The sequence below is a fragment of the Uloborus diversus genome, unplaced genomic scaffold (genome assembly GCF_026930045.1).
Source record: "Uloborus diversus isolate 005 unplaced genomic scaffold, Udiv.v.3.1 scaffold_14, whole genome shotgun sequence".
Taxonomy (NCBI): Eukaryota; Metazoa; Arthropoda; class Arachnida; order Araneae; family Uloboridae; genus Uloborus; species Uloborus diversus.
The window spans coordinates 983,234-996,541 of NW_026558098.1; the positions used below are offsets into that span (position 1 = coordinate 983,234).

Consider the following 13,308-nt stretch of genomic DNA (forward strand, 5'->3'; position numbering starts at 1 on the left):
TTCCCGACTTTTTATACCCGCACCCCCCTTTTGATAAAGAAATTGTTCTATACATCCTCAAATTTCATAATTATCCAATTTCATAAATGTTATCCTGGTGTTATAATTCATTTAATGGATAAGAAAAACAATACCATAGTATTTTAAGTAAAATATTTTTTTTAAATCCCAAAACATGTTTCATATAATTTTGGGATATTTTGATATGTGGGATATTGGCATGGTCGTCACATTTCAGGCTAGAATAATTTTAGTTTGGGAACTTTTATGAATAGGTATATGTATTTGAATAACCTTTATACCTTTAAAATTATCTCTGAACAGTGGTGTTCCGTCTGTCGGTACGGGAATTGAAATGGACAAAAAGACATACTATTTTTTTTTTTACGAACAACAAGTTGGTTCAATTACACTTGTACAATTCTGCCTGTATAAAAAAATCTTTCAGGTGGGACCAGAGTCAAACATTATGAGAAATTTCCAACTTTAAGTTCAAAACGAGTGGTTTTAACCTTTTTTTAGGTTTTACCCCTTGCTCTGCCTGCTACAATTAAACAAGAAACTACCTCGGCGATCAGGGGGCTTGATTAGTAAACTTATTGTAATTGTGGAAAACCTTCAGCAAATCATTAATTTGCGCATTATTATTACTTTCTTTAGCCGTTTGCGTCTAATTGTGACGCAACCGGCGTCACAATTAGACGCATTGATTTTTATTTAGACAATTTGACGCATTGATTTTTGACAATTTAGACGCATTGATAGCGTCTGATTTTAATCAGACGCGTTGTCGCATCTGATTAAAATCAGACGCGACAGGACTTAGTCAGGATAATTAGAGTTATTTATTGAACAGTTTAAGAAAAAAAATTAAATATATTTATTTAAAATCTTTGAAGTATTTTTTGAATGCCATTAAGAGCACTTTAAAATATCTTAAAGCCTATTACATTGCAAAGCCGTTCCCAATGACTCAGAGTCTTCTTGAAATAACAAAACTCTCACTTTAGTGGTTCTCATTAAAATACTTAACATTTGATATGCAAATGTTTACAAGTCATCGACAATTTTTGAAATGTTCAAAGCAGTTAAGAAATAACGAAAAAACCTTAAACAGTATCGTTTGTATTCATGTTCGAAAATAATGAAATGAAGACAAAATCATTGCTTGAACAAAATATTGCAACAAAGCTAAACAGAATTAAGCCCCAAAGCAGAATATTTGACGATGATCTGCAACGCAAAATCATTTGACCAAAATTGTTCTGCAAGTACTTCAAGCATTGTATACAGAAGCAACCAACGTGTCCATAGATGGTGCGATTTTGATTAGATGATGCAAAGGATGGAAAATGGACATGCGGGTAGAACTGAGGTCATTTTGTGGGAAAATGGGTGGAATAAATGCCCTATTTAGAAAATAATTACTATCGAAAAGGATTCATTTCAGGTATGGAGCCGGTGTCATCAGGGGCCAATCCAGGATATTTTTCTCGCTACCTATATTTGTGAAAGTATTGCATCATTCTATTTTTGGGAAAGTTTTTTTTTTTTTTTATCATCATTGTTTTTGTGAACTTTTAGAGGCATCCTCATTTTTGTAAAAGAGAAGTAGAACAAGTGAAATTTTAGTTCGAAAAGTGTCAATGTCATCTAGTATTATTTTTAACAGGTTTCGTTTTTTGGGGAGGGGGGGGGGAGCTAAAAACCTAAGAAGTACCAAAAATACCATCGTCATTTCAGCTGAATGGGCTATGTACTGTGTACAATATTGGAAATGATGAGAAAAACGGTTTCCCGAAACAGATGTTGAAAGATTGCGATACTATTGCATGAATACACTTTGGCAAGAAACAGCTAAAAATGAGTTAAAATACCACAAAAAGGTTGCTATTGAAGCGATTGTTCATATAAACCTGCTTAGAATTTTATTTTATGAGCAAATTATGTTTTAAACAGAGAAACAAATTTTACATTTTAAAATGCGAATTTTTGCGAAATTTTCGATGTTTTTGTGAAGCTACCTGATTTTATAACTTGATTTTTGCGAAAGTACCGATTTCAAAACAAGATTTTTGTGAAGGTACCGAAAAACAGTAGCAAAATCAGCCTGTATTGGGCCCTGATATGGACACCGGTTTCGCTCTTATTGCTTGCAAAGTTCAAATGTATTTCTCATTTTGTGATGATTTCTTTTCTTTAATTTTCATCTTTAATTAAAAAAAAAAAAAAAAACTTGAAAAGTAGAACATTTATGTTGACATTTTTCCTTCTAGGTCCCAAGGACTTGGCTGTCCAGTTTTACCGCCTGGGCATTGAAGAGCTCGGGAAAGGGATCGCTGTCAACTGCAACAGGGGATCAGGTGAGCCCCCCCCCCCCCTCTCTTTCTCTCATGTAACACATAAACTCTCTGTTTCCCAAAATACAGTAGAAGACCGTTATAACGCCGACCTATATAACGCAATTCTCTATAAAACGCACTACTTTTCAGAAATAAACGATAGGTTTTTAAGTTTAAAAAATCCCTTTGTTTTGCCTTGCTAACATAAAAATGGTTAGGAAAATTAAATTTTGAAAGTTTTTCATCTTTCCATCTTAATTCAAAGCTTTTAAATTGAAAATTAGTATTCATAGTAAGCAGAATACCAGATGGCTTTTGAAGAAGATACAGCTGTTATGAAAACCATGAAGCTTGCAGAAGTGCAGGATTTTGATTGTGAAACATATTTATTTGTGAATAACTCATTGTAATATGGGTGCTTTAATACTCATTGCAGATAAAACTCATTCTGAAGGGCTAATATATAGATATATTCTGAATATTAGTTTCAAAATGTGTGAAATGATCTATATAACACAAAAACCTGTATAACGCAAAAGCTCTGATCCCAAAGTGTGCGCTATAACGGTGTTCTACTGTAGTGCCTTGGAGTAAGGAAAGAAACAGTTTAAATACACCCCAAAAAAATTACCTTTAAAGTTTAAAAAAAACTTTTAAATCGTTTTTGTTGACATGGGAAAATGCGAAAAGGAATGAAAATTACTAAATGAAGAATTACAAGCACAGCATATATTGACACCCTGGCTGCGAAATGCCTTTTTTATTCTTCTTTTCCCCCCGCTTTTCTTTTCTTTTTTCGATGTCATAAAAACTCTTGAACCTGCAAAGTATTATGGTGCAAACCGCAAATTCATACGGACAATTTGTTGGTTTTCTATGAATTTTTTAAATGTGTCAAGGACTTTTCGGACACCCTGTATATTCACAAACTTGATGCTCTTTATATCTTCAATTCATGCAATATACTTCCCGAATTCAAATATCATGCATTCTCTGTTACTATTTTCGGTTTATCATACGTAGGGGTGCCCACTTCCCTAAGGGCAAAGGTGCACCTCCCCCCTCAATATCGCAAAGCCCCCCCCCACGAAAACAATAGTCCCACCCCCAAATTAGAAAAATACCCCTCTAAACACCTCCCCCCTAAAAATTGCAAAGACCCCCTCACAAAAGCAAGAGTCCCACCCCCAAATTAGAAAAATACCCCTCTAAACACCTCCCCCCTCAATATTGCAAAGATCCCCCTGACAAAAGCAAGAGTCCCACCCCCAAATTAGAAAAATAACCCCTCTAAACACCTCCCCCCTCAATATTGCAGAGACCCCCCCCCAACAAAAGCAAGAGTCCCACCCCCAAATTAGAAAAATACCCCTCTAAACACCTCCCCCCTCAATATTGCAAAGACCACCCCACAAAAGCAAGAGTCCCACCCCCAAATTAGAAAAATACCCCTCTAAACACCTCCCCCCTCAATATCGCAAAGCCCCCCCCACGAAAACAATAGTCCCACCCCCAAATTAAAAAAATACCCCTCTAAACACCTCCCCCCTCAATATCGCAAAGCCCCCCCCACGAAAGCAAGAGTCCCACCCCCAAATTAGAAAAATATCCCTCTAAACACCTCCCCCCCTCAATATTGCAAAGATCCCCCTGACAAAAGCAAAAGTCCCACCCCCAAATTAGAAAAATACCCATCTAAACACCTCTCCCCTAAAAATTGCAAAGACCCCCCTCACAAAAGCAAGAGTAGAAAAATACCCCTCTAAACACCTCCCCCCTCAATATTGCAAAGCCCCCCCCCCAGAAAAGCAAGAGTCCCACCCCCAAATTAGAAAAATACCCCTCTAAACACCTCCCCCCTAAAAATTTCAATGGTGCGGTCCCCATGACCCTTCCCCCCTCCCTTGTCATACGCACATTGTAATGCTGATACTCGGTTCTGGCAAATCTCTACATAGTATAAAATGAAGTCTCCAAAAAGCGTCTGTGTGTTTGAACTCGCAAAACTCGAGAACTACCCGGCCCATTGCGCTGAAATTTTCACACTTTGTTCCTTTGAGTCCCGAGAAGGTTTGCAGACCAGTTCGAAAATAATCCGATTAATAGTTCTTTTTTTGTTCCAATTTACGTCCAATTTTCACTTAAATTCTCAAATATGGGGGTGAAAAAGACTTGCACATATTAATATTACATATCGTTAGAAAGGGTAGTATTTTCCGCGTTCTACGCAATTTGTTTCAATGCTCTAACTTTATTACGGCAGGAGTTATTTGCGTTTTTAGCTCGAGTTTTTCTAGGCTTAGTTGATATTTAGGCACTACTTTCTTCATTAAATAAATCAATAAAAAGTGAAGGAATTTTCCCACAGCTTTCTTTTTGACGCCATTGGAAAGAGCTGCTTTTTTTACTATAGATCCAACTCGACCTTAGGTCGAAATTTTAACCTTCTATCTCCATTAGAAAAAAAGTTACAAGTGAATTAAATGAAGTTTCAGAAATCTAGATTCCATTCAGATTGTGCACCATTTTCTTCCGCATTTTAATTCCTTAAACTTATTTTATTTTGTGTTTCTATGGTTACGCATTTTAAATTCATCTTTCTGGATTTAATTTCTTAAAATTATTTTAATATCTGCCGTCATTGTTTAGAAGTGAAAATCATGATGTTTTTATTTATTTTGTACTCCTGATTGTTGAATATACGTCACTTGACACAATTTTTGTTTTCAAGGTAGACCAGGCAAAGCTGGGCAACGCGTAGCAATAGTGTGATTTACTCAGAAATTAGGATATAGTATGAGTGTGTGAGATCCAAAAAATATGCTTTGGAAATGGTTGAATGTCAAATTGTTAACTCATGCCTCCTGAATGCTCAGAGTTTTTTTTTTTTTTTCATGATTAAAAAAAAAAACTTTAGGGCATGTTTTTTTATATTTTGGTGATTAAAAAAACCCCTCCCAGTATGTGTTTTTTTTTTTTTTTAATATAAAAAACTATTTGTGAGATTCCAAACTGACCAATCCAAGCAAATCGGTCTGTGGGGTACTGAAGTTAATGTCCTGGTACTGTGTGATACCTTTGAAAATAAATTGCTCGTGTTTTTTCAGGTCCCGCCTGAAAACACACCTGTTTTTTTTGTTTTCATTATTAAAAAAAACTTATGTATGTGTTTTTTAATAGAAAAAACTACAGTTAGCTCTCTGTTTAACGACTTTCAAGGGACCACAAAAAATCGTCCTTAAGTAGAAATCGTCCTTAAATAGAATGCTTTTAACACTATAGTGTACCATCTGGGACTGTGAAAAGCCGTCGTTAAATAGAGAAAGTCGTTAAATAGAGCGTCGTTAAACAGAGAGTCAACTGTATTTGTGAGACCCATTCCACACTGACCGATCCGAGCAAATCGGTCTCTGGGATACTGAAGCCGATGTCCAAGTACTGTGTGATATCTTTGAAAATAAATCTGAAAAAACACCTGTTTTTTTTTTCATGATTAAAAAAAAAAGTTTTTTTTTTGGTGATTTAAAAAAAACCCATCCAAGTATGCGCTTTTTTTTAATAGAAAAAACTATTTGTGAGACCCATTCTAAACTGACCGATCCGAGCGAATCGGTCTGTGGGGTACTGAAGCCGATTTTAGAGTGCTGTGTGATATCTTTGAAAATAAATCGTTCATGTTTTTTCAGGTCCCACCTGGGAAAGGTCCAGGCGTCTCAAGGACAAGATGAAGACCAACCTGGACATGGCCAGGGACCGCCTAGACTATCTGGGTGAGTGTCCTTACAAATTTGATACTGGATTTAAATCACTTAATGCCCCTGAAAGTGACTTTGGGGCCACCTAGACATCTGCATCTATGGGTTTTGGGGCCACCTAGCCTGGGGGCCCCCAAAAAATTATAAAAATATGTTTTTCATAATGAATGTTTTCAATAATTTTGCATTATACATACTTGCCAACTCTACTGTTCTTAACGGGAGACTCCCGTTTTTGGCTTCCATCTCCCGTTTTTTACGATTTTCTCCTGTTTTTGCAGTTTTTTCAGGCAATCATTAAAAATTATCACTTTTTTCTCAATAGATGGCGCCCTTTTCTAGTTCACCAATGTCAGGGAATAAGAATTTTTCCAATTAATAACTTATTTAGTAAAAATTAATTTTTTAAAAGCTTTCCACATTGCATGTTCAACGAATCACGTGCTTTGGCAGCAGATTTCAATCCTTTTGCATCTTGAAATTATTTCAATTATTTTTAATGTTTGAAGTTATTTCAACATGTGCTACCCTATACCTACTTATTTTATATTTTATTTTCATTATATATTGATTTCCTTTTTTTCCCTTGGATTTCAGTAATTAAATTTTTGTAGCTACTTTTCTGGTAGAGACTGGAGAATGTATGAAACTTTACACAAATTCACTCCTTATTATTTAATTTCTCCTTTGCAGTATATTTTTCTTGCTGCTACCAATTTGCTCACATCTACAAAAAATCCCCATTTCACTTTAAATTTGGTATTTATGTCATTTAAAAGCATAATTTAATAATTCTGTAGCGAGGATATGTTGATGGTGAATCACCTATATGCCTCTAGTAAAATCTCCTGTTTTTTTTCCTTCGAAGGTTGGCAAGTATGAATATAAAATTTATTTATAATATTTATTTAAGTTTCAAATTACAAATACATCACAGTAACATTATCAAAACATATTTATATAGATTTACACCCACGGTTTTCTGCAACCTATAGCCCTGCAAATGTCAATTACGCCAACCTAAAAAACATCAATAGTGCAGATTGCACGATTGATTATTTTTTTAGTTTTAGGGGGTATCAGTTTTTTGGATGGTACGTCATTTTTCTTGGGTGGTGGGAGCCTCTTCAATGACAAAAAGATGTGCGATCAAGCATTCTTTAGTTCCGCAAGGTAAGGGTTTGTTGAGCTTAGATTCCCAAAATTTCTAAATCAGGCCCTGTTTTTTTTTTTACCTCCCCTGTTTTTGTAGATAGGCTAAATCAGTGGTGCTCAAAACATTTACAAAATATATTATATTACAATGTAATATTATATTACAAAACATATTTAAATCTTTTGAGAAAACCTATGGAAATGGTAAAAAGGAAGGAAAAATTTCAAACCGAATGTACGCCCATTTCTCAAAAAGTTTCAGTGTGAATGTTGTCGAACCGTTAACACTTTTATTGTGAAATAATTTTTTTATAACTGCCCCCCCCCTTTCTCAAAGTTCCCCCACAACTGAAATTGCAAAAAAAAAAAAACTTAACCTTAAAATAGAGGGAATCTTGAAAAAATTAAAGCATGGGGGGGGGGGGGTGTACCTTGGGGGGGGGACATTTTTCATATTTTAAAGTCTCTTATTTGAATCAAATTTAAAATATAAAAGTCACATTAAAATACCCCAACTTATTTCTATGCAGTATTTTTTTTTTTTTTAAGTTTAGACAGTTTGAAAATAAAATATCACAGCGATTTAAAGTAAAAGTTCCAAGCTGTCCCAACGTATAACATCCTATTGTACCTTGGGGCACAACCTGTTGTACTATGGGAAAGTCTTCGTGATTCAGGAAACAGCCATCTGCAGTCAAACCTCCATAAATCGAACTTCCACATATTGAAATTTTCTATATATGGAAATCCCAGCAAATTTTTATGTTCATTGCGTAGAAAAATTGTTTCTATATATCGAAAAAATCTTCCATATATCGATTTTTTTTTACGAGACATTCGTAGATTTTTTTTTTTTCCACTTTATACTGTTTGTCTCATGAAAAATGAAGGTTTCGGGAGAAAATGATGTTCACTAAAGATTGTTACAAAACTCATAAGGAATCTGGGGTTGAGGGGTGTGTGGATAGGTCGTTGTTTCGTTCTGGAGTTCTAAAACTTCCTCAAATTTATTTCAAAACTTAGTTGTAACCAGTGACATTGTAAAATCAGTTTCAAGTTATCCTTTTTGTCTGTTGATTATCGTTCCTAGTCTCTTTAGCTGCAGTAGAAATCATTCAAGCTAAGTTGATTGGTTTTTTACTTTTCTCTCGATGACATTGTCAAAACGAAAATCGCCTCATGTTGCGGATCAAGTTGAATTGCCGAAGAATGAAGATGTATGAAGGCACAAAAATGTCATTTCTGTAATTTTTTTTAATTATCGACTTTCATTTTATTTGATGCTCGTATGAATTAGAGATTGGGTTTCATGCACGAAAATTAGCTTTAATTTTAATGTTTTAGGAGATTTTTAGGATAAAATAAGATCGTTTCCATGCATCGAAATTTCTATATACCGAATTTTTTTCCGGCAATTTGCTACTTCGATATATGGAGGTCCGACTGTATATGGTATTTGGGTGAAATGTTGGTCAAATTTTTGGTATTCCGTTCGTCCCTTATAGGATACGATTCTTTTCCGGCAGGGTTGGCAAAAACCCGGGTTTTTTTTAAAAAGCCCATGGACCCAGGGTTTTTTGGGTTTTTTTAAATAAAACCCAAAAAAACCGAACTAAAGCTGGGTTTTTTAAAAGAAATGTGGGTTTTTTTGTCTTTTTTTGGGGGGAAAGGTGGGGTACTCGTAGCATATTGTAGCATAACTATATGGACAAAGCACAAAAATTGTCTTGATAAAAAAAGCTGGAAAATTCAGCGTTTTCTGAAGAAAGGTATAAAAGACGACGAAATTCAAGAATGGTGAAGTTTCAGATTTTTTTAGTTTCCATGGATTACCAACAGTTAAGGCAAAGTTACTTCTCGAGTGATGAAATCTATTGTTTATTTGTTCGTTTTTAATTTCGACATTTTTTTTTGTATTTTACTTTATTGTATTTCATTTTGTTATGCAAAACTACTGTAGAACTTCAAGTAGTTTTAAATTCCTTTTTACTAAATTCCAGCTTAATCAAGACATTTCTTTGAATTTTATGTTGCCTGTTTTTCTATTTCTGTGTACAGAGTAAGAAATATTAAACATTTTCGTAAGATAATGAAAATACTGTACAACCTATTCCATTTTCTGTCCGACCATTTGTAAAACCTGTTAATTTCTAAATCCTTGTTTATTCGAGATTTGTGACGTGTTGGTTTGCAGAAAATAATTCACATGAGAGCCTTTTAGCTAAAGTAGTATCCTCTGTACAATCTGCAAATATTGAGAAAATCTGACGTGACAGGACTTAGTCGAGATAATTTGAGCTCCTTATTGACCAGTTGAAGGAAAAAAGTTAAATATATTTACTTAAAATCTTTGAAGCATTTTTTTAAATGCCCTTAAGAGTTAAGAAATACTATTAAAGTTCAAAATTCATTTTTTATGTCCATTGCCTATTGTGAAGAAGAAATAAAAAAGAAGTTTAAATTGTAAAAGTATTTAAATTAATTATTTTTAAAAAAAAACTTCTCAGAAAATTTAAAAAACCCAAAAGTGGGCTAAATAATGGGTTTTTTTAAATGGGTTTTTTCAAAAAAACCCATTGGGTCCAACCCAATTGGGTCCAATCCGGCCAACCCTGTTTTCCGGACAACACATTCTGTCTGAACGATTCGATGTCATTTTTCACTTCTCTCTCTCCCCAGAATGCACCCTGAAGGAAGACTCCGCCCTGGCCTACGAGCGGGCGGAGGAATCGAGCTCTTCCGTGGAAGGGGGCGGAGCCCAGAGGAGGCGGACCTGGCAGAGGGCCCGCCCCCCTCAGGCTGGACGGCCTACCGGAGACACTCCCTCCCGACCCCGGCCCCGCCTCCCCCTCCGAAGGTGAGTTGCCATTTCTTTGCCATTGAAATTGGTTAAGGTAGGGGAGTACGACCTGCAGCCCACAACTGCATTTTGTTTGAGAAAAAAATATATATATACAGTAGAAGATCGTTATAATGCACACCTTGGGACCACAGCTTTTGCGTTATACAGGATTTTGGCGTTATATAGATCATTTCACAAATTTTGAAACTAATACACAGAATATATCTCTATATTAGCACTTCGGAATGAGTTTTATCTGCAATGAGTATGAAAACACCCATATTACAATGAGTTGTTCACAAATAAATATGCTTCACAATCAAAATCCTGCACTTCTGCTAGCTTCATGGTTTGCATAACAGCTGCCTTTTCAAGAGTCATCTGGTATTTTCTATTTACTGTAAGTAGTAATTTCCATTTAAAAGCTTTGAATTAAGATGGAAAGATGAAAAACTTTCAAAATTTAATTTTCCTAACAATTTTTATGTTTGCAAAGCAAAACAGAGTTATTTTTTAAGCTTCAAAACCTATTGTTTACTTCTGAAAAGTGGTGCGGTTTATAGAGAATTGCGTTATACAGGTCGGCGTTATAACGGTCTTCTACTGTATACACTGTTTGACTACGGATTGTACGTAATTTGGCAATCAGCCAAGTAAAGACGATTCCATCTGAACGAATCTAGTAGGGGTGAAGGGAAAATAACGATGGGATTTTTATGCACGCGTTTTATAATGTCACCGGTGCCTTATTCATTTACTGCAATTCCAAAAATAAAATAAGATGAAACAAAAATAGTTACCATGGAAACAACAAAAAGAAAATATCTCCATTTCGTTCGGGAACGTGAAAGCAAAATGGTAAGCTCAAAACTTTGTTACGAATAAACAAATCAATTAGTTTTTGCAGTGAGGATATAGATCGAATGTACTTTAGACTTAAAAGATATTGCTCTGTGCAAATTTTCATTTTTACAAAATAAGGCTAAATAATAGAGTCAAAAGTGCACACCTGAAACAAACCAACAGCCCTACAAACTAATAGATACGTCCATTTCTGCCTATAAACCAGATATTAGCCTTTCCATGTAATCGATGGTAAGACAGTATATATATATATATATATATATACAGTAGAAGAGCGTTATAACGCACACCTTGGGACCAGAGCTTTTGCGTTATACAGGTTTTTGTGCTATATAGATCATTTCACAAATTTTGAAACTAACATTCAGAATCTATCTATATATTAGCCCTTCAGAATGAGTTTTATCTGCAATGAGTATTCAAGCACCCATATTACAATGAGTCATTCACAAATAAATATGTTTCACAATCAAAATCCTGCACCTCTGCTAGCTTCATGGTTTGCATAGCAGCTGCATTTTCAAGAGCCATCTGGTATTTTATATTTACTGTGATTACTAATTCTAAATTTAAAAGCATTGAATTAAGATGGAAAGATGAGAAACTATTTCAAAATTTGATTTGCCTAACAATTTTAGTGCTTGCAAAGCAAAACAGAGGGCGTTTTTAAACTTAAAAACCTATTGTTTACTTCTGAAAAGTTGTGCGTTTTATAGAGAATTGCGTCATACAGGTCGGCGTTATAACGGTCTTCTACTGTATTAAAAAATACTTCTGTGTTTAAGGCCCATGTTACCGAGTTTTATGTTCAAAATGGCTTTTGCGTGTTGAATATCTTGCATTTTTCGATGCTTCTTCGACGGCATGTGGTTTTTATTTCAGAAGTCATGGAATTTCATTTCCGGAATCGAGTGGGAACCTCGTTCCGAAAAGAGGGCCGTCGATTGCCGATCGGGGGGGGGGGGACCTATTGTGTGCTGATTCCTGTTTGAGAACCTTTGGGCCAAAACAGGGGGGGCGCCCACAAGGGGGGGATTATGGCGCAAGTTGCGCCATCAAAATTTCTGGGGGGGGGGGATTTTTAAAATTGCTTTTCTTTATGTATTTATTGATTTATATATATTTTTAATTTAAATTAATATTTATTTTATTTTATTCTGTTTATTTTTTATTTCATTTATTTAGTTTGTGTGCGTGTGTCATTGGCGTAGCACAGAAATTTTCTGATAAAATAATAATAATAATTAAAAATAATTAAATACATAAATAAATAAAAAATATTTAAAAGAATAAATAAATAAATACAGTAGAAGACCGTTATAACGCCGACCTATATAACGCAATTCTCTGTAAACGGCACTACTTTTCAGAAGTAAACAATAGGTTTTGAAGTTTAAAAAATCCCTCTGTTTTGCTTTGCAACACTAAAATTGTTAAGGCAAATGAAATTTTGAAAGTTTTTCATCTTTCCATCTTAATTCAAAGCTTTTAAATTGAAAATGAGTACTCATAGTAAACAGAAAATACCAGATGGCTTTTGAAGAAGATACAGCTGTTATGCAAACCATGAAGCTAGCAGAAGTGCAGGATTCTGATTGCGAAACATATTTATTTGTGAATAACTAATTGTAATATTAGTGCTTTGATACACTCATTGCTGATAAAACTCATTCTGAAGTAAAAATTTACAGACATACTCTGAATATTGGTTTCAAAATTTGTGAAATGATCTATAGAACGCAAAAACCTGTATAACGCAAAAGCTCTGGTCCCAAGGTGTGCGTTATAACGGTCTTCCACTGTATATTAAAAAGAATAAATAAATAAAAATTATTTTTAAAAAATAAAGTAAAAAGAGAGCTAAAAACAAAAAAAAGGGGGGGGGGGAAGAGTTCAGGAAAATTTGGGGGGGGGATTTGCACCATTGTTCTTGGGGGGGGGGATGGGCACCCCTGGCCCAAAAGAAGCTTTTATTTTTCTGTCATCGATCCCTTTGTTTACTCGGAGACTTGATGAGAATGCGTCTGTTTTGTGTTTCAGGCAGAAAGGTGTTGGTGCGCAAGGGGCCCCCCAAGACGGTCCCCAGGGCCCTTCCGTCCTCTCCCGTCCGCCGGTATGTGCCCCCGGTGCCCAACAAGAACCAGGGCCCTTCCAGGAGGATGGGCCCCCTGCAACCGGTGAGCATACTCTGAATGTCCTCCAGACAATGTGGCAGTATATGGTGACAATTATTTAAATCAAATGATGAAAAAAAATCATTGATTTAAATCAAATGATTAAAAAGAAATCATTGATTTAAATCATGATTTAAATTAAATGATGAAAAAAATCTTTGATTTAAATCACGATT

General features: G+C 35.1%; 1 protein-coding gene across 1 annotated transcript in view; it reads left to right on the plus strand.

The window, feature by feature from the left end:
* The window catches only part of LOC129232820 (spastin-like), a 55,447-nt gene that overhangs the window by 6,686 nt on the left and 35,453 nt on the right, over positions 1-13,308 (plus strand). The window contains 5 exon segments of the mRNA XM_054866919.1: positions 2,277-2,363; positions 6,029-6,112; positions 7,165-7,270; positions 9,946-10,109; positions 12,999-13,135. Coding sequence (XP_054722894.1) covers positions 2,277-2,363; positions 6,029-6,112; positions 7,165-7,270; positions 9,946-10,109; positions 12,999-13,135 — 578 coding nt within the window.